This window comes from Balaenoptera acutorostrata, chromosome 3 (genome assembly GCF_949987535.1).
Source record: "Balaenoptera acutorostrata chromosome 3, mBalAcu1.1, whole genome shotgun sequence".
NCBI lineage: Eukaryota > Metazoa > Chordata > Mammalia > Artiodactyla > Balaenopteridae > Balaenoptera > Balaenoptera acutorostrata.
In genome coordinates, this window is record NC_080066.1 from 167,266,698 (window position 1) to 167,287,977 (window position 21,280).

Below are 21,280 nucleotides of genomic sequence, written 5' to 3' on the forward strand. Positions count from 1 at the left end.
CCTAAATGCTGGATGATTGTATAATATTCATGTAGCTGACAGTGATGTAGTCAGTTCCGTTCTAAGCCATCGGGCCACTTGTGGACGTGACTTAGGGAAGGTGGAAGTGGGACAAAGCAAGTCATTAAACAGGGACCACCCACAAATGATGACCTGACACGATCTGGCTGGGTCCTCTGTGATGCAGGGAATCACCTCTCTGCCCCGCAGGATTGCTGTGAGGGGCACCTGGGAAGCGCGTGGATTTCACAGAGCTGGTACTTAGCATGCTGAAGATGGTGATTATACTAGATGGTGGTTATTGCTAGTACTTGCAGGTGTGCTTGGCAAGTAGTGCTCTGAGCCAAGCTGCAGGTGGCTGGAAACTCTGCAGGGAAAATGAAGCATCTGAAAACACTGACCCCCAAACCTTGTTCACGTCCAAATATGATGCTCAGTACTGCCACACGGAGACTTGTGCCTCTGTTTTCCAGTATACCCTTTTGAATATTTGTTACACGCATCACTGTGATCTCTGCCGTCATCTTCACTGTGTGCTGCACTTTGTTCTTCCTGTGTGCCGTGTCCAAATTTCCCTTTTTTATAAGGACATCGGTTATACTGGATTAGGGGACTACCCTATTCAGTATGATCTAATCTTAACTAATTACATCTCCAATGACTCTATTCCCAAATAACATCACATTCTGAGGTACTGGTAAGCAGGACTTTAATGTGAATTTTTTTTTGTATGTTGGAGGGGGAACACAAAATTCATCCCATCACCACCCTTTTCTTAAGTAAGGCATTTCACTAATAAAAATATGGAGAAGCAGAAAGTAAGGTAGTGTTCAGAAAACAAGGATGTAAAAAGCGTACCAGAGCCAACCTGAATTTGCTCCCAGTGGCCAAAGCTGGGACAATATGAACAACAAATAAATAACATAGCATTGGGATATAACCCCAAATATAAAATACATGTCTGCGAATCCATACTGATATAAATAAATGCTCAAATAAATAAATGAGAGTAGAGACAAATTTCCCATACGGAAGAATTCTGAATAATTTATGTAGGTATTCATCCATTCAAGGAATGGGAGTTTAACTCCCCACCCCTTGAGTGGCTGCACTTAATGACTTACTTCCAAAGAGCAGAGTGTGGTAAGGGGGTGGAAAAGAAAGTTTATGGTGGAAAACCTGGCAAACACTACCTTGGCCAGGTGATCAAAGCTAACAGCATCTGTGATGTGAAGTTGACAAGATGTACCTGTGATAACGATGTCAAGAAATTATCACTTCACCTTTGCTGTCCTCCTCCCCCAAATCCCTAACTTCTCTGTAATCAGAGAAAAACATTAGACAAGGTTTTGTCCCCAAGGTTGGGGGGGACATTCTTCAAAATACCTGACTAATTGTCTTCAAAGCTGTCAGGTCATCAAAAACAAGGAAAGTCTGAGAAACTGTTACAGACCAGAGGCTACGAAGACATGGTGAGACATGGTGACTAAATGGGTAGTGGGATCTCGGATAGGTTCCTGGAACAGAAAAAGGACATGAGGGAAAAACTAGTGAAATAGGAATAAAGTGTGCCTTTCAGTTAATAGCAACGTATCAGTGTTGGTTCCTTAGTTGTGACAAATGTACCATAGTAACCTAAGATGTTTACTGTGGGCAAACTGAGTGTAGGGTCTGTGAGAACTCTCTGCACTGTCTCTGGAACTTTTCTGTTAAAGAAAAAGCAGTCCCCGATGCACAGACTAGTTGAGTTTATCAGTTTAAAATAACCACGTCCCTTTTGTTGTAATGGAAAGTAAAAATCACTGCGTCGCTGAGCATTTGCCCGACCCATTTGGAGTCTGTCTCTATCATATTACAAGACAACTGGAGAGCTGATGGTGATCAGGAGCTCTTGGTTTTACCTCATTCTCCCTAGGATCTGCTGAGCCGTACAAGGGGCTTGGCTGTAAGTTGGCTCTTACAGTTCTTGGAACTCTATTTCTGTGAAATGGCGCTCAACTGTGCTTGGTAGGGTCCCCGAGGCCAAGCTGCCCATGCCAAATCAACTTCTTTTTGTTCCCAGCTTTTGCCAGTGTGACCTTCAGACTCTAGGTCTGGAAAGAGGAGGGAGGATGGTGTAGTTGGGTTTCTTGCCCATATGTCTTCAGAAAAGTCCTATTATCTGGTTTAATGGTTTTGTTGCCTATGCCCCTCTTTCGTGGATGTGGGATTTCTCATTAATGGATATGCATATTTTAATGCTTTTGATATAGATGTTGCCAATTTGCCTTCCAATTTTAGACTCTGTTCCAATCTACACTCCCACCAACTTTTAAGGAATTTTCCCTTTTCTAATCTTTTCCGTGTCTGATGGTTAAATAAACAGCTCCCCAGTGGGTGACCTTGGCTTTTATGATTTTGATACTTTATAGTGGGGGCCCTTAAACTTGACAATACTCAATTCATACCCCTTAAATAGTGGGCACCCCAAAACAATGTTTATGACAACAGATTGTTTTCAAAAGTTATGTCTAGGGTCTTAATGTAGCAACCTCTCTGGGATAGGTACCAATCCAAAATCAGTTTACAGAAAAAAAGTTTCAATCATCTCTCACCATAGGCGGGAACAGGTTTTACGATGAATCAAACAGGATGGTTTATAGAGAGTTTCCTGGATGATCATTTTTTCAGAGAAGGGAAATTTAGTAAAATATACCTAATTTGGGAGCCAGAGCCACTGTAGTTTTATGCTTCCTTGGTACCTCCAAAGAAATCTCCGCATCTTATATGCCTCTGGTCTATGTGATGGGGCAGCCATAGCTGGGCTTTAGAGGAACATAAACCCTGATTGAGGGGACTTCTGTTCCCCAATGCACCTTTCACTTTTTGCTTAAATATCTTTAAAAATAATGACAACGTATTTTATATTTTATATAAAGTATTGTAGCCTCACATGTACAAAGTTAGAAAAATCCATAAGACTTTTATTTGCTGATCTAGGTCTGAAGATTTATTTTTTGGATGACGTTAAAGTTTACAGAGTCAAAACATTTCAAGATAGTTTCTGTCGCTCTCACCTATTTTTTTTTTTTTTAAAAGAAAATTCTGAACATTTAAGCTTATCATTTAGCTCCTTATGTTTCTTTTTGCTTCTTCAGAGCAGTTTAATGAGCCGCAAAAGATACGTTAATGACCTCTCCAAAGGTTTTGGCCTTTCAGATATTGAGGGTCTTAATGAAAATGGCTGATTTTAGTGCTGACTCACCAAAAGGTTTTATTTTTATCCTGCCTGCTGCCCTATTCATGTGCTTTGAGCTTATTCTTTATAATTTTTAAAAATGCCTACATAGCAGAACAATACTGCTAAGGATATAGAAATTGTACAGAGTGGTCAGTATATATTTGAATTAAGGAAATCATCAGGGATTCCTCACCAGGTAAGTAAGCATTGGCTGAAGGAGAGACCTGATGATGGCAGATGGGGGATTGCGTTGGGAGGAGGTAGGGGAGGTGGGGTGTTTAGGGAACTCATCCTTTTAGACAATTAAAAGATTAGAAAATCCTTACAATGTTAAGCTTGTTAACATAACCATGTTAATTCCCCCACTAAAATGCTGAATTTGTACACAGGAAGGAATAGCTTATTCATTGCTTGGATAGCATCCAATAATTTTTTAACTTATAAGACATCTTTCATTCCAGTTATTCAAAGTGGTATGCATTTAATTGTTGGCAGAAGAACTGCAAAGCCACAATAAAATCAGTTTTAACTTGTATTAAAGGAGTTTGTTAGATTGTTGTGTCATTGCAACTTTTAATTCAGTCAAGCGTAAAGAATGAATGTGAGGATTTAGATTAGTTACATCATTATTACACATTACACTCCTTATATTTACTTGTAAGCGACATATTTGATGGAAACCATGAATAGGTTTTTAAAAGCTCCTCATATTCAATACACTTACTTGTGTAAGTGTAATGAAAAAGGGTGAGGTATTAAGTATTTTGAAAGCATATGCGTTAAACTGCAACATTATGCTTAATTTTTTAAAGGACAATATTCTTTTAAATTTTAAAAATCTTTTAAAATCAGTGTGAAGCTTCACTGTGCTAAATATATTGAAGGATGTGCTAAATTAATGTGGTAAAATGAATATGGGATTGAATGACAAGATTTTCTAATAATAGTACTTTGAAGTACAAACTTTGTTTTGTTAAAAAATTGGAGGAGACATCATAGAAAAGGCTTACAATTGTAGGGGTTCACTCTTATATATAAGAAACAATGCTCATTTACAGTGTGAGCTTTAAAAATCCATTAGTTAGCTATGATTTTCTTTGCATATCAAATCATATTGTCTATTGACTTCCATTCTGTTTTCTGAGTTGGTCTCGGAATATTTTTAATCTCAGCATTTTGCCTGCAATATGCTGTCCATTGTACATTTCATCCTCATTTCATCCTCCGTTATTTTATTTAAATGGAAAATAGTCTCTGTTATCTTTGAGCTCTTATATACTAGGTGTATTGTATGAATATAGTGCCCAGTCATCCAATTTCATCCTGTTTTCACACTCACTTTGAAAGTTGAATGTTTAAGCAGCCGGGCTGATTATATCTATTTTACTCAGGTGCGGAGTGAAACTCATGGCCAAGGGAGAGCCAAGTTGAGTTCTTTTTCATCCTCTGAACTCTTGGGGTGCCCTCAGTCCCTGGTTGGTATTCTGTCAGCAGAAGTGTTAGGATCTCTTTAAATCTGCTACTGATAAATTTCTGTTGATCTAACTACTGAGATAATGGATAACAAAGGGGTTCTGTGTCCTTGATTCCTGGTTAGAAAGTTGAAGTGTTGATGGACTCAGCAGGAGTCCGGGGTCTTTACCGGTTTGCTTCCTGTTTATTTGCATCTCCAAATAGCCATCGGAGGACCTGGCAGATTCCTGGTCAGAGCATCTTAGGGGCCGACCTGCATTCTGCATGTTTGTCAACCCCCTCACCTTCTCAGAGGGGGAGAAATTGATCTACATGTTAGAAATATGAAAGAGCTGTCAAAAATGCATGCAATCAGTGATGTACAGCATGAGACAACAGACTGCACACTCTGTTTTGCAGCAGGGTAAAATCGGCAAATTTTTAAAAAAATTTTTATTGGAGTATAGTTGCTTTACGATGTTGTGTTAGTTTCTACTGTACAGCAAAGTGAATCAGCCACATATATATCTCCCCTCTTTTTTGGATTTCCTTCACATTTAGGGCACCACAGAACATTGAGTACAGTTCCCTATATAGTAGGTTCTCATTAGTTATCTAAAAATCGGCAAATTTTTCATCACAATAGAAAATTAAAACCAACCACTGCCATTTCTAAGACTCCTCTTTCTCCAACTTCTGGTTACACTAAACACTCCTGGATTCTATAGACTAAAAAGGAGGGGATTAAGAAGTAGAGGCCTAATATAATTAGATTAGACAGTAGAACCCATCATTCATAAAAGATTTGAGGAAGGTAGAATGGAGGTGGGGAGAATTCATGTACTATAAGTGCATCAGCTGTGAATTAATGTTGGTCAAAAGTGTACTTCAAGTAGTTTCAGGTTATATTAATAAAAGGTGAGTATTTGAACAAGTGATATGATGACCAGTAATTCCCACTTTCAGTGTAGACCAGACCTCACTGCGATGTTTCTGACCAGGTGGGAGGGGGACTTTAAGATAATGAGAAAAGCGGTGAGGCTGGTGGAAGAGCTGGAAATGTGTGGAAGAAGGTGAGGCTGGTGGAAGAGCTGTTTGGGTGGATGGGTAAGTGTTTGGGTGGGTAAGTGTTTGGGTGGATGGGTAAGTGTTTGGGTGGGTAAGTGTTTGGGTGGATGGGTAAGTGTTTGGGTGGGTAAATGTTTGGGTGGATGGGTAAGTGTTTGGGTGGGTAAGTGTTTGGGTGAATGGGTAAGTGTTTGGGTGGGTAAGTGTTTGGGTGGGTAAGTGTTTGGGTGGGTAAGTGCTTGGGTGGGTAAGTGTTTGGGTGGATGGGTAACTGTTTGGGTGGATGGGTAACTGTTTGGGTAAGTGTTGGGGTGGATGGGTAACTGTGGGTAAGTGTTGGGGTGGATGGGTAACTGTTTGGGTGGGTAGGTGTTTGGGTGGGTAAGTGTTTGGGTGGATGGGTAAGTGTTTGGGTGGATGGGTAAGTGTTTGGGTGGATGGGTAAGTGTTTGGGTGGGTAAGTGTTTGGGTGGATGGGTAAGTGTTTGGGTGGATGGGTAAGTGTTTGGGTGGGTAAGTAGGTGGATGGGTAACTGTTTGGGTGCGTAAGTGTTTCGGTGGGTAAATGTTTGGGTGGGTGGGTAACTGGGTGGGTAAGTGTTTGGGTGGATGGGTAACTGTTTGGGTGGATGGGTAACTGTTTGGGTGGGTAAGTGTTTGGGTGGATGGGTAACTGTTTGGGTGGGTAAGTGTTTGGGTGGATGGGTAACTGTTTGGGTGGGTAAGTGTTTGGGTGGGTGGGTAACTGGGTGGGTAAGTGTTTGGGTGGATGGGTAAGTGTTTGGGTGGATGGGTAACTGTTTGGGTGGGTAAGTGTTTGGGTGGATGGGTAAGTGTTTGGGTGGGTAAGTGTTTGGGTGGATGGGTAAGTGTTTGGGTGGATGGGTAACTGTTTGGGTGGGTAAGTGTTTGGGTGGATGGGTAACTGGGTGGGTAAGTGTTTGGGTGGATGGGTAAGTGTTTGGGTGGATGGGTAACTGTTTGGGTGGGTAAGTGTTTGGGTGGATGGGTAACTGTTTGGGTGGGTAAGTGTTTGGGTGGATGGGTAAGTGTTTGGGTGAGTAAGTGTTTGGGTGGGTAAGTGGGTGGATGGGTAACTGTTTGGGTGGGTAAGTGTTTGGGTGGATGGATAACTGTTTGGGTGGGTGGGTAACTGTTTGGGTGGGTAAGTGTTTGGGTGGGTGGGTAAGTGTTTGGGTGGATGGGTAACTGTTTGGGTGGATGGGTAACTGTTTGGGTGGATGGGTAAGTGTTTGGGTGGGTAAGTGTTGGGTAGTGTGTGAACCAGCTACTCTTGGGATGCTAGTCAAGTTGAGATGACCAGCTGCCAGGGTCCCTTGAAGCTGGGAGAATTGCAAGGTCACCCCTTCCAGCTCTTGCAATGTTCTGTTTCTAAGTCTGTTGAGCTGCCAGCACAGGAGAGTAATGGAATATCACTTGGTAGTGCGGTGTTTGTAGTTCTCCAAGCCCACAGTGTAGGTTGGAAACAAAACACAGGGAAGATAGGCATGGCTTTGTTACTCAGAAATGAGAGGTCAGATTCTTCTCTTGAAATTGTTAAGTCCAGATTTCAAGGCCGTAATGGGACTAATTTAGTTACTCTTCATTCTGTGTCACCCAGTATTTTGATTCCTGCCCTATAATTACCTCTCTTGTTTTAGTGACACTTCTTTGCATTTCCTTCCGTGTGAAGAAAATTATCACTGCGGTGTTTTGCCAAGCAGAAGATCATTTCCAAAAGCTGTCCATCAAATCATCCAGACTTTCCCCCTATTGTTTATCCACTGAATTAACGAGAGCAACACCCACCCTTTGTATAAATCTCTGTGGCAGAGCCAACCTGGTGTCCTTATTCTGTGGTATCACATGTTTTGGGCTGGTCTCTGGTCACATTCTTAACCTTCCGTTTTTTCTTACGTAAGGGCCACATCGCGTTATTTGTCAAACCATCTTTGAGACTCTGCTGTGTATGTGAAAGGTGCAGGAAGAGTGTGAGAAGCGTCACACGTTAACCCCACATTAATTGCTAACTCTTGCTGATTTTTCATTCAACTGGAGACAGCATCCATAAACCCTTTAGACACATTTTTTAATCCTTATCTTCTTAGATTGAGTTGCTTAATCACAATAGTCCAAGTAGAGACATGTATACGGTGTGTTTATCTACTTTTAAATGGAAGGTTTTGGTCAAAGTCTGTTAACCACCCATATCTCTCTAACACACTTAGTACCCCGCCCCACAAACACACACCACCCCCCACCCCCATCTAGCTTGGCAAGAATAAAAGTGAGTGGAAAAAAAAACATTCAGAGGAAACAAGTAGAAGAAGTTTAGTGGCTTTCTCTTCCTACTCCTCTTCTTCCTCCACCTTCCCCTCCCCCTCCCCTTTCCTCCTCTTCCTCCCCTCCCCCTCCCCTTTCCTCCTCTTCCTCCACCCTCCCCTCCCCCTCCCCTTTTCTCCTCTTCCTCCACCCCTCCCCCTCCCCTTTCCTCCTCTTCCTCCACCCTCCCCTCCCCCTCCCCTTTTCTCCTCTTCCTCCACCCCTCCCCCTCCCCTTTCCTCCTCTTCTTCCACCCTCCCCTCCTCCTCCCCTTTCCTCCTCTTCCTCCACCCTCCCCTCCCCTCCCCTTTCCTCCTCTTCCTCCACCCTCCCCTCCTCCTCCCCTTTCCTCCTCTTCCTCTACCCTCCCCTCCTCCTCCCCTCCCCCTCTTCCTCTTCCTCTTCCTCTTTCTTCTCTTATCCCTGTCCCTTTCCGTCTGCAATTGTGGGACTTTTCAGTGAAAGGATTTTTTTTTAATGATAAAGAGAGCAGAGTTTAGTATCTTAGGATTCCTTTGACCTAGAAATTGACTCCCTCCTCCCCCCACCATTTCCTTTTCTGCTTATAGAGAAATTGAGGAACATAGAGAGATTCCCCCCCTTTTAAACTTTTCAGCAGAAAACCACTGGAAGTGGGTGTTCTGATGGGCTTTGGTGAGTTCCTCAGGCCCACAGCCCCCTGCCTGGTCTCATGTCCGCCCACACTTGCTGGGGAGTGGACCCTAGCTGGTCCTGCAGGCGGATGGACGGGTGCAGCAGCTGTGACGTCCTCAGGAGGAAGAGGCAAGTCTGGAACAACAGTAAGAAAGCAGAAAAATGAAAAAGAGCTAAAGATCTTAAGGTCTCAGAGTTGGGTGCTGGCATCCCCGACCCTCCCCACCTGTCAGAATCCTGCCCTGTGGTAGACCAGAAGTCACACAAGGCGACTTGTCTCTGATGAGCTTTGGTGCCCTTGGGCAGGTCCTTCTGCTTCCCTGGGCCTCAGCTCCTCATGTGCAACAATGCACATCAGGGAGCACAGCCTGAGAACCCCACTTGACCATCCCCAGGCTCCCTCCCAGCTCCTGCAAGCTGAGCACCATCAAACCAGGCCTAGAGCAAATCCCAGTACGTCTCAGAAAGATGCGGGTTAGAACCTTGCCTGGGCCACTCCCTATCTGTGTGATCTTGGCCAAGTTACATTTTGTCATTCCTGTTGTGGCATAAGAATACCTATCTTGGGACTTCCCTGGCGGTCCAGTGGATAAGACTCTGAGCTTCCACTGCAGGGGGCGTGGGTTCGATCCCTGGTTGGGGAACTAAGAAACTAAGGTCCCGAATGCTGCGTGGCGTGGCCAAAAAAAAGAAGAAAAAAAAGAATACCTGTCTCAAAGGGGTGCCATAGGTATTAAATTAAGTAAAGGGCTGTATCAAATGCGCTTGTGCCTGGCCCGTGGAAAACCAACGCATTGTAATTTCTCCTTCTTCACCTTCGCCAGACTCGCTTTTGGTAATTGTATAGTCTTGTTTTTACACATGCTGCATACCAATTTGGCCCCTAAATATTGGTTTGCATTGTAAGGCATCTTTTTAGATATTATCTTCCGTAGTTTCCACTAGATTTAAGATCTGTGAAAACCAGGATTCTTTTAGAGTTCTCTTTCCCTGTGCTTTAACCCCGCATACAGGTGTTATTCAATAGCTATTTATCAATGATTTCCCTTAGATAGCAGAGTGCAGATTATGAGAATAGTGCAAAACAGATTCTTCTAGTTGCTCAGGGATGCCCCGGAATAATTGTAATGCCCTCCCTGCCTTTACTGTTACGAGGCAAGGGACATATGGGGGGGTGGGGCAGCTCACTCTGTATCCCTTCCCTCTGACGATAATTTAGCGGGTTGGCAGTGTTGGTGTCTCTGGCCTTCCATCTCCTTCCCCATCTGTCTGCCAAGGCCCTGGTGTACCTCTGGGTATCACAAAGCCTGACTCTTTGGACCGGGTCATTCTTGAAGCCTAAGAGACCCATCAGGTGACTCTGTGATGGAAAGGTTATAAATTCCAGGCTGTTGACTCCAAGGCACCCGATGTTGTCAGAGGACTAAACATTTTGCGGCTGCCGTAGAACATTCAAATGCGTGTGAGGTGGTGCCAGCCAGGAACCGCTCTCGCTTTGTCTCATTCGTTATTCCTTTGAAAAGAAGCCTCCCTCTGCTCCTTACTGAAAGGAAACTTCCTCTGAACACTTACTGCAGAACAGAGCACTTCAAAGGTAAGGCACTTGGGCTCCCCCATCCCTAATCATAATGGGAAAAGTTTTCACCGCAGGCCGGCCAAAACACTCAATTGTGTGCATTCTCTACCAGATACATAATCCGTGTTTAAATCTCTTGGCAGTAACTCATTAGTTTTTCCCCCTACATTCTTTTCTTCTTTGATGAGAACAAAGCCCGTCTCCCCCCGGCTCTAGATCTTGCTTCTTTCTCCCAGGAAATCTCACTGTTTCCCTTTCATCCCTCAAGAAGAAAGTCACCCAAATGTTATCCCTCCCTCCCTGCTAAAAGATGATCTTGATTCTTTGTACGTGAAAATCTGTGTTCAGAACTCACAAATAGGTGATACCACAGGCCCTGAATTCTGCAGGAGGTGTTCTGGCCATAGATCATGGCCTGACTCTGAGGACCCCCTCACTTGAGCAGTGCCTCCTTCAAGCTCTGTAATGGGCTGTTCTTGAGAAAGGCAGGGTGGGGCATATGGTAACTCCAATGGAATTTTATTATTTAAGCCCTTTGAAGTTCCCTCTTTCTAACCCCCTCTTACCCTCCCCTCTTAGATGCGGAATATTCTGTCATCACTGTTGTTGAAGTCAAAGTTATAGGAGAACCACCGTGAATTTCTCTAATACAACTCTTTGATGCAGAGTCAAACAAAAATCTCTTTCCACCCGATATTCCAAACTTCTACGAAAAAACTATGTAATGGATGTGAGCTCTTTAGCACTATAGGATTACAGGCAGACCTTGGAGATATTGTGGGTTTGGTTCCAGACCACTGCAATAAAGGGAATATCACAATAAAGTGAGTCATAGGAATTTCTTGGTTTCCCGGTGCATATAAAAGTTATATCTGTACTCTGCTGTTGTCTAGTAAGTGTGCAATAGCATTATGTCTAAAAACAATGTATATACCTTAACTTAAAAGTTCTTTACTGATAAAAAAATACTATCATCTGAGTCTTCAGTGAGTCATAGTATGTATGAACATCAAAATCACTGATTACAGATCACCATAACAAATATAATAATAATGAGAAAGTTTGAAATATTGTGAGAATTACCAAAATGTGACACAGAGACACAAAGTGAGCAAATGCTTTTGGAAAAATGGCACTGATAGATTTGCTCAATTCAGGGTTACCACAAACCTGCAATCTGTAAAAAATGCAATTATCTGCGACGTGCAATCACGTGAAGCGCAATAAAATGAAGTATGCCTATATAAAGAATTTACAATTTAATTAGTTCCTCCTGCATTGAACCCTAAATCAAGACAGAAAACCAAGCCTTGATTGAGCATCTACTATGTACCAGGCTTGGTATTAACAGACATCATGTATGCAATGTGTCTTAATTCTGATAAGAATCTGATGAGATTGATTTGATCACTGTTTTACATTTTAGAGAACTGAGGCTGAGAGAGGCAGTCCTGTGCCTGCCAATGGCAGGTCACCCAGGTCACTCGTAAACGACTGAGCTGGGACTTGAGCCGGCAGTCTCTCCCTATTGTGACTCCAGAGACTCAGCTCTTCCCACCTTAACTTGGCACCTTGTGGTCGCTTCCGTCTGTGGAAATATTCTCCAGTATCTGATAGTTGGAGAGGTGAGCCTGGGAAAGGAAGACTGGCACGTCAGTTTTTATTTTTAATTTATTTTATTTATTTATTACTTTTGGCTGCGTTGGGTCTTCGTTGCTGCACGTAGGCTTTCTCTAGTTGCGGCGAGCGGGGGCTACTCTTCGTTGCGGTGCACAGGCTTCTCACTGCAGTGGCTTCTCTTGTTGCAGAGCACGGGCTCTAGGTGCGCGGGCTTCAGCAGTTGTGGCATGTGGGCTCAGTAGTTGTGGCTTGCGGGGTCTAAAGCGCAGGCTCAGTAGTTGTGATGCACGGGCTTAGTTGCTCCATGGCACATGGGATCTTCCCGGACCAGGGCTCAAACCCATGTCCCCTGCATTGGCAGGTGGATTCTTAACCACTGCGCCACCAGGGAAGCCCTGGCACATTGCTTTTTAAAAGGCATTTTCAGTTCTGTAGCGTAATGAGGGTGGGACAGATGGAGGTGCGAGCAGTTCAGAGGCCCCTGCAGTAGATCACATCTTTGGAGATGAAGGTCTGAAACAGCTTGCAAGGAGGGAACAAAGACATTTGGAGGGAGATCCCTGGGGCTTGGTGGGGAGCGGGGTGGAGAGGCAGCTGAGAGGAGCCTGACTCGTGCGCGTGGAGGAGGGCACTGCAGAGGGAAACGGGGAGGGAAGTGAGTCAGGGCCGTGGGGGGGGGGTGTATGTGTGTGTGTGCGTGCACGCTCCATGCTTGTGTAAGGATCGCTTCTGTTTTACACAAATAGAAAAGTAAATGTAGATGTGAGGTGGGGGAGAATCATGCAATATTTCCTCAAACTTGTGACTTGAGTTTTATGATTTGGGAGATTATTTATACTGACTGTTTAATAAGAATAAAGAAATTCAACATTCTCAATATTAAAGGTCTTGCCTTGGGGAGTTCCCTGGTGGTCCAGTGGTTAGGACTCCACGCTCTCACTGCCAAGGGCCCGGGTTCGATCCCTGGTCAGGGAACTAAGATCCCACGTGCTGTGCGGTGTGGCCAAAAAAAAGAGAAAAAAAAGAAAAGAAAAGAAAATCAGTGTCTGCCATATGTTCAATTTCAGTAGAAATAAATTAAAATTTAAAAAAAAAAGGACTTGCCTTGCCGATGAATTCCATTCTGAGAGATCATTAAGGTTTTGTTTTTTCCTCTAAGCTTGCTTAAATACTCTGTCATCTTTGGGAATAAATGGCCACACAGCCATCTTTCTAATCATTTTTTTTTTTTTTTATAAATTTATTTATTTATTTATGGCTGTGTTGGGTCTTCGTTTCTGTGCGAGGGCCCTCTCCAGTTGTGGCAAGCGGGGGCCACTCTTCATCGCGGTGCACGGGCCTCTCACTATCGCGGCCTCTCCTGCTGCGGAGCACAGGCTCCAGACGCGCAGACTCAGTAGTTGTGGCTCACGGGCCCAGTTGCTCCACGGCACGTGGGATCCTCCCAGACCAGGGCCCGAACCCGTGTCCCCTGCATTGGCAGGCAGATTCTCAACCACTGCGCCACCAGGGAAGCCCGTCTAATCATTTTTTATGTGTAATTAAAAAAAATACGGGGCTTCCCTGGTGGCGCAGTGGTTGAGAATCTGCCTGCTAATGCAGGAGACACGGGTTCGAGCCCTGGTCTGGGAGGATCCCACATGCCGCGGAGCGGCTGGGCCCGTGAGCCACGGCTGCTGAGCCTGCGCTTCTGGAGCCTGTGCCCCGCGACGGGAGGGGCCGCGATAGTGAAAGGCCCGCGCACCGCGATGAAGAGCGGTCCCCGCACCGCGATGAAGAGTGGCCCCCACTTGCCGCAACTGGAGAAAGCCCTCGCACGAACCAAAGACCCAGCACAGCCAAAAATAAATAAATAAATAAATAAATAAATAAATAAATAAATAAAAATTTAAAAAAAAAAAAACGTTTGTGGGGAGAGCTGACAAGAGCTAACTACCTTTTGGGGTTAAGTTTTTTTGGTCATGGCTGTTAAAGCAATATATTGTGTAAACATTCTTTTAAAAAAACTAATTATCGGCGCAAACCTCCAATATGTATGAACCCAGTAAATATTTGTGAAATCAAATGAATAAATGTGATTAGCATCCTTTATTTGATATTGAAATCATAAAATGTACGAAAGACACAGAATTAACTTTATTTCGGTACAGAATAAGCAAGTGAAGGTTCTTCCGAAAATACCGGGCTAATTCTGGTTGACCCACATATATACAAATTAAACTGTAAATAACTATCAAAATAGTGCCGTGAAAGTGTATAGTTGCTAAGGCAAGACTTAGATTGTTGAAAATGATAAAGCTCTCCTGGTCACTTTGGCTTATATGTGCCAAGTTGAGTGGACTACTTGGGTGGCAAAATGCAACAAGTAAGGACATTTTCAGTAATATAAAAAGGTGTAGGAATGATACTAAATTTGAGAGAATCAATTGATATTAATGTGCTAGACCACTGAGCTGTTTTGCAATTAGTCCTGGAAGATGTAGTTTTAACGAAGTCTCTAGATCAGCATTAAGGGAACAAGAGGTGGGGTGTCAGAATCACTAGAGGGAATTTAAAAAAATTATATAGGCTCTTGATGGTGCAGGGGGCTGTGTGTGTTGGGGGAACTTTTGCTGTGAACATAAAACTTCTCTAAAAAATAAAGTCTATTCTTTTCTTTCAAACGTTTATGTGAATAGATGAATGGCATGACTCTGGGGAGTCAGATATAGCATCGCTGTGAAGGGTGCTCGTCTCCCTCTATAGCGTGCGCCAGGAAAATCATGCTGAGAATTACTGTCCCATGTCATAGAAAGTGGGGCAGAAAAGAACCTAAAACCACCCAGTTTAGTTTCCCCAAATGGGTACTACAGTGAACAGTTTCCAGAGATGTTAGGGCTTTCCTATTGAACATGGGTGGAGTTTTCCATGGCCAATAAATTTGGGAAATGCAGCTCATGATAACTTTGTAGTGAGCTAATTCAGATCTTTTCCCACACTTTATTAGACAGATACTTTTTTGGGGGGGCACACTTATCAACATATTCCAAGGAACACCAATTTGGGAAAAAGTAATCTAAAATAAAGGTGTTTCAAAGCATGAGTTGCCACTCGCTAATGTGTTGTGAAATCAATGTAGGGCTTACAACCATTCTGTTTTTTTTTTTTTTTATGAAAAATAATAGAATAGAAAATACCAGGTGGGTTGCACATAGGAGGGTAAATGTTATTTTGTGAAACTTTTGTTTCAGTTATGTATGTGGGTTTGTGTAAACTCAGTCATAATGAAAACTCTATTCCTTACTATAGATGATGGCCAAAAATATTTTGGAGATCACTGGCTCAATTCAGTTCCTCAGTTTTATAAGTGAAAACCCTGAGACTCATGTGGATCTCAGGATCACGTGGGGAGTTAGTGGCAGACAGAACCTGAGCCTACTCTTCATCCTCTTTCACCAACACCAGCGCTCTACCAAATCCATAAATCATCCTGTTTAAAAAGCAGCCCTGGACTTCCCTGGCGGTCCAGTGGTTAAGACTCCACGCTTCCACTGCAGGGGGCACCGGTTTGATCCCTGGTCGGGGATCTAAGATCCCACATGCTGCGCGGCGCAGCGAAAAAATTCAAAAAACAAAAAACAAAAAAACAAATAAAAAGCAGCCCTGGTGGAAACAACCCAAATGTCTGTCAAAGGCAAATGGATAAACAAAACAAGGCTTATATGTACAATGGAATATTATTCAGCCTTTAAAAGGAACGATATTCTTATATGTGCTACAACATGGGTGAGCCTTGAGGACATTATGGTAAGAGAGACAAGCCAGACATGAAAGGACAAGTGTTGTATGATACCACTTCAACTTATAGAGACAGAAAGGAGATTGGAGGTTACTCGGGGTTGAGATGCGGGGCAGCCAGGAGGTAGTGATATTAAACCACTCTGTGTACAGAGTTTCTGTTTGGAATGAGGACAAACTTCTGGAAATAGATAGTGGTGATGGTTGCACAACTATGTGAATGTACTCAGTGCACTGAACTGTACACTTAAAAATGGTTAATACGGCAAATTTTATGTTATGTATATTTTATCACAATAATAATTAAAAAGAATCCAGCCACAAAATAATAATAATAATAATAATAATAATAATAAAGGCAGCATAGCACTTCTTTTAAACAGACCTCGTTTCACACTCTAACACCTGTTCCTTCCTTTGGCCCTTCCCCTGTGCAGGCCCAGGCACTGAGGTTTCTGAGGCCACCTAGGCAGGCCTCCTGCGCTTAGGAATCCCTGGAGCAGAGTACGGCCACCTGTGGCCTTGATTCTAGACTCCCTGGCAGGTGATGACTGCTAGCATTTCCGCAGGTGACGCATTTTACAGCAGTGGGTCCGGCTCAGCAGATGACCTTTTCCATCTAATAGCTCTGATTTTCCAACTGCAACATTTGGACAAACCCACAATTTGCTTTTGGAAGGCCAAGGAGAAACATATATCATGGTTTTTCTCTTGGTTTCACCCCTCTCCTCAGTTGGCCTCTAGCCCTGACCCGTTGACAAATAGCCTGTTCTCCTTTCCTCTTCCCTCTTCCTTTACAAGACCTCCAGGCTCGCTGCAAACAGCCACTTAAGTGAAATGCTACTACCCACAAGCAGCTGATAGTGATTCCCACTGTCTCCATTCTCCGCTTACGCTTCACACGTTTGGGTATGAGAACCGGAAGAACAACGGTGAACCAGAAGTGAGACCAGGGGCAGCCAGATAGCAGAAAGTGGATGTGTGCTTCTTCCTCGGAGCCAAGAAGGGTTTTGCAACTCCCAATGCAAGGCAACTTCTGCCCATAAAAGTTGCAGCAGATGGGAGTCACTGATTGGCTCTGCTTGAGGACTTTGGAGATTTCTCTCTGTCCTGCAGGCACCCTTTTGCTTCCTGTGCCTCCACAGACATTGACAAACAGCTGGCCTGTGCTTGCAGCGACCCCATCGGAATCTCCGCGGCCCTTAAGTCAGCATCCACAATAAAGGAAACTGAGAGAAAATGCCTCTGAACTTAATCAGTGAAGATATTTAACTCGGTTTACTGGGAGCTAAGGAAGTACTTCAGAAATAGTTTATTCTTATGTTACCTGAAATTCGCCATGAGTGAGGCTGGTAGAATCACCCTGAGTTAGGGGAATACATCATGATATTTACCTCAAAACTCAGCGTAACCTTGTGATTTGAAATCGAACCCAGGGTTTCTCTACCTTGGCACTGTTGATGTTTGGGACCAGAGAGTTCTTTGTTGTGAGAGGCTGTCCTGTGCACTGTAGGATGGTTTGCAGAATTCTTTGCTGTGAGAGGCTGTCCTGTGCATTGTAGGATGGTTTGCAGAATCCTTTGCTGTGAGAGGCTGTCCTGTGCATTGTAGGATGGTTTGCAGAATTCTTTGCTGTGAGAGGCTGTCCTGTGCATTGTAGGATGGTTTGCAGAATCCTTTGCTGTGAGAGGCTGTCCTGTGCACTGTAGGATGGTTTGCAGAATCCTTTGTTGTGAGAGGCTTTCCTGTGCATTGTAGGGTGGTTTGCAGCATTCCTGCCCTCTACCCACCAGTTGCCAAGAGCAGCTAGCAGCACCGGCCGCCCCCCCACCGCCCCAAACTTCTGGTGATCAAAAATGTCTCCAGACATTGTCCTGTGTCCCCTGGGGAGCAAGATCGCCCCTGGCTCAGAACCACTGACAGCCAGGATTCTGCCATGTTCTGAGTTTTAGGCATTGAGGACTTCGTCAGCTGTTATTCTGGAAATAATGGGAAACGGCTTGGGGTTTTTTTTGTTTGTTTGAGCCCTGCCTCATTTGTATAAAACTCCAATTTTTAAAGTGTGTGTAAAGTGTCATCAACTGTGAGAAATTAATACCTAGCACTGCTGTCAGGTGAAACCATTGCCCATGTCATAGGCTTGTTCTGTGATAGGTATTTGGTTATGATTTCAGTCCAAGTCTCCGTGCCTATGCCAGTCACGTGGCTGAATGATACGAGCAAGTTATTTACTTCCTCTCCTGTGTCTTTTTCTCCCTCCACATCTAAGTGGAGGATACCTGCTCTTCATCTTATTAAATAGCCATGATGTGGCCAGTTCATCTGCTGAACTCACCTCATGGGGTCGTTGTCTGGGACCATGGAATTCTTCATGGTTTCATTACCTGTTCCAGAGCCCCCAGTGGATTCCCAGGTTCTATCTTCCAAAAAGCAAAACATTCATTTTCTTCCCCTAGGCTGGATAAGCTGGAATGTTTCACTGTTGAGTCATCCATTGCTGCTGGAGCTCCCATGTGCCATGCTTTGTTCAAGTCACTTGAGACACTTTGATGACTAAGCTGGTTTCCTATCTCACTCTAGTTTGAAAGGTGGACTTATGATAAATCTGATGTATCATGAGAACTGCTTTCTATCACCTATACAAAGTGCTGTGGTTTAATCTTCCTGCCTATTTGGAAGTTCTTCCTAAGTCTGCAGAAGTGATTGTGGTGATGATTAGTTTGGAAGGTACTAGCATGGAGTCTGGGAGAGCACTGTTCTGGGAGTCTGAAAACCTGGCTTTTTGTTTTTACATGTTGACACTGGTCCTGATTAGCTGTGCTCCCTTTCCCAAGTCACTTTCTCTTTCTGGATCACACTTCCCAGCTGTGTAAAATGATGTGTATGGGCTGGATCATCTCTGACTCCAGCGGTCTATGCTTATTTTAATAGTAATTGTAGGGCTTCCCTGGTGGTGCAGTGGTTGAGAATCCGCCTGCCAATGCAGGGGACACGGGTTCGAGCCCTGGTCTGGGAAGATCCCACATGCCGCGGAGCGACTAGGCCCGTGAGCCACAATTACTGAACCTGCACGTCTGGAGCCTGTGCTCCACAGCAAGAGAGGCCGCGATAGTGAAGAGGCCCGCGCACCGCGATGAAGAGTGGCCCCCGCTTGCCGCAACTGGAGAAAGCCCTTGCACAGAAACGAAGACCCAACACAGCCAAAAATAAATATAAACATAAATAAATAAATAAAAGATTACTATTAATTAAAGGAAAAAACCAGACATCTCAAGTTAATGAATTTAGTACTTAAAAAAAATAGTAATTGTATTAGAATTATTAAATACTATTATAATATGTTTTAGAGCTAGAAACTTCGTGATCAGCCAGCCTTTGTGAGGAGGCGCGATTGTATGTCGTTACAATGGGTTCCCAGCTCACTTGTGCCTGGTGGGGAGACTTGCGCAACTCTGCTGGGGTCGGAGGCCTTGCAGCACTTAGGGGCCCCACGGAAGGGGTAAACCAGAAGTCTGAAAGCTTGCCCTGAAGCTCCATAAAGCAAGATGCTATCTCTAAACAGACCCATCAATTTCAGAGGGCTTCTTTCCACCGGGCTTTTTGGGGGCGGAGATGCCTTTTACCAGTATCTTTCTGTTCACCTGTGGAATTATATAAGCTCATTAGATTCAGGTTACCCACTCCTTCTGCACCTGAAGCTGTAGGTAAATTTACTGTCCAGTTTAAACCTTGTCTCCACACCTGTCACTTCTGGATCCTATAAGCTCCATCCCCAGCATTGCAGGGTCGGTCACCTCAAAGGTGACCATAGCCAAGCTCCCAGCAAGGGATGCCCAGTCAGGAATGAGATCTCTAGGCATATATAACGGGAGAGAAATATTTGGAGCATTCTTCTCTTTCTCCAAGACAGCTCTGCATACTTACTGCCCTTTCAGGTGTAGTCTTGCAGGTAAATCTCACCTTCTCCAAGAAACCAAATTTTGAACTCTCACTGCACGTCAGAATAAATTTCCCGAATCACCTGGATGATATTTGGCAGATACTGCCTTATGTTGTGGTCCTGTGTGTACATGTGCTAGTTCTCTTAAAAGACTAATCATCTCCCAGAGCCATGATTGTACTCAACCACCTAGAAAGACCCTACAGCCCAGGTCGGGCTGTGCGCGGATGTGTGTGCGTTAGACACCAGTAAACATCAGTGCAGGGAATGGATGGATCTCGGTGTCAGGCACTGGGGAGCACTCAGTAAATAGTTGTAGAATTGGACCGAATGGTAAGTGCTTAAATATTTCACAGTTCTCTAGTCTTTCTACTTTATGCCGTTTACTGGGGGTTAGAAAATAAGATGAAGCTGTGTGTACGCCCTAGAGAGTGACCAGCGGTTGCTGTTATCTGAAGAGCCGTAGAGCTCTTAGCTGTTTTCCAGCTCTGATTCTTTTTTTTTTTTTTTAAAGCAGTGTTTACTATTTCTGGCCATTATGTACACTGATATAAAAATTTAATTAGACCCTTTCTTTTCAATTAATTTTTACAGCCCTGTTTGTTTGCTCTCTCGACAGAGCCTGTATTGTGTGAACAAGAGAGATCAATTTTCTATCACAAAATTCATTACTTTTGACTAAAGTCCAGTGAGTCTGTGATCGTACGCGCCACTCTGGGTGAATTTTCCTGCCGCTGGAGAGAGCTATGGATGGTGAAATGAGCCGAGTGTTCAGGTAGCCAAGAGAAGCTTTGATTCGGTCATTGTCTTCCTCAGGGCAGCAGGTGGTGCAAAGTTAAAAGGCTGTGCAACTCTTGAGGTTAGAAATATGCATGTGTTTTATTCATTCCTCATTCTTTAATATTTTTTTCAAGTATCTAGGGAAGTGAAATTAGGTAGAGAGTATGTAAAGGTTAAGAGAGGCCTTTTCTTTCAAGAGCATGTATAAAAGAAGATGTCCATTCCGGGAGGGCAGGGACCTCTAGTTTTGTTCATTCTTTACCTCCAGGGTCCACACAGTTCCTGGTACATGGCAGCTGTCCGGTAAATAGTTGTTGAGTGAGGATGCACGAGATAAATACTAACTAGTTTTGCCTTTTATCATTGATTAAAGTGTTTTCTGGATTAAAGGGTCTCTGTGACTGTGTCTAAGTCTCCACGAATAGCATCTTGGTTGGGGCTGCTTTCCAGCGTTGGGAGATATGACCACACCTGTCTTCAAGGGCTGCAGCTCCGATGCCTAACTTGGCAGGGCAGGGGCTAGGCCTGCTCCCCAAGAGGCACAGGTAACGCCCAGTGTAGCTCACACAGCCCCTGAGGACAGAACATGAGCTTGGGAGTCACACACACCTAAGCGCAAAGCCACCTGCCACTCGCTCTTGACATGGGGCAAGTAGTATAACCTCTCCTGTTGTCTGTTCATGGATCTGTAAAGCTGGGCCAGTGATACCTACCATGCAGAGTGGGTGGTAGGTGATGAACGAGGGAGCGGGTAATGCCCTCCTTACTGAGATATTAAATAAATGTATCCATTTAAATTCCTCTACCTTCTAGTGGTGTGTTCTCCATCCTCCTGTGTACTGAACGGTTTACCTCTTCCTCCTGCATGAAA

The 21,280-nt window shown here is 44.0% G+C and overlaps 1 protein-coding gene across 25 annotated transcripts in view; it reads left to right on the plus strand.

Annotated features, from left to right (window-relative positions):
* LOC130707493 (forkhead box protein N3-like) overlaps positions 1-21,280 on the plus strand; it is a 336,087-nt gene that overhangs the window by 224,492 nt on the left and 90,315 nt on the right. Inside the window, exons 5-6 of one of the 25 annotated variants that reach the window (XM_057542188.1) lie at positions 10,240-10,310; positions 10,872-12,182. The exons of the other annotated variants lie outside the window; for them this stretch is intronic. Of the exons in view, the coding sequence (XP_057398171.1) occupies positions 10,240-10,310; positions 10,872-10,930 (130 nt within the window). The 3' untranslated portion in view covers positions 10,931-12,182. Of the gene's footprint in view, positions 1-10,239; positions 10,311-10,871; positions 12,183-21,280 lie in introns of those variants that run through there. 25 annotated transcript variants of the gene reach the window in all.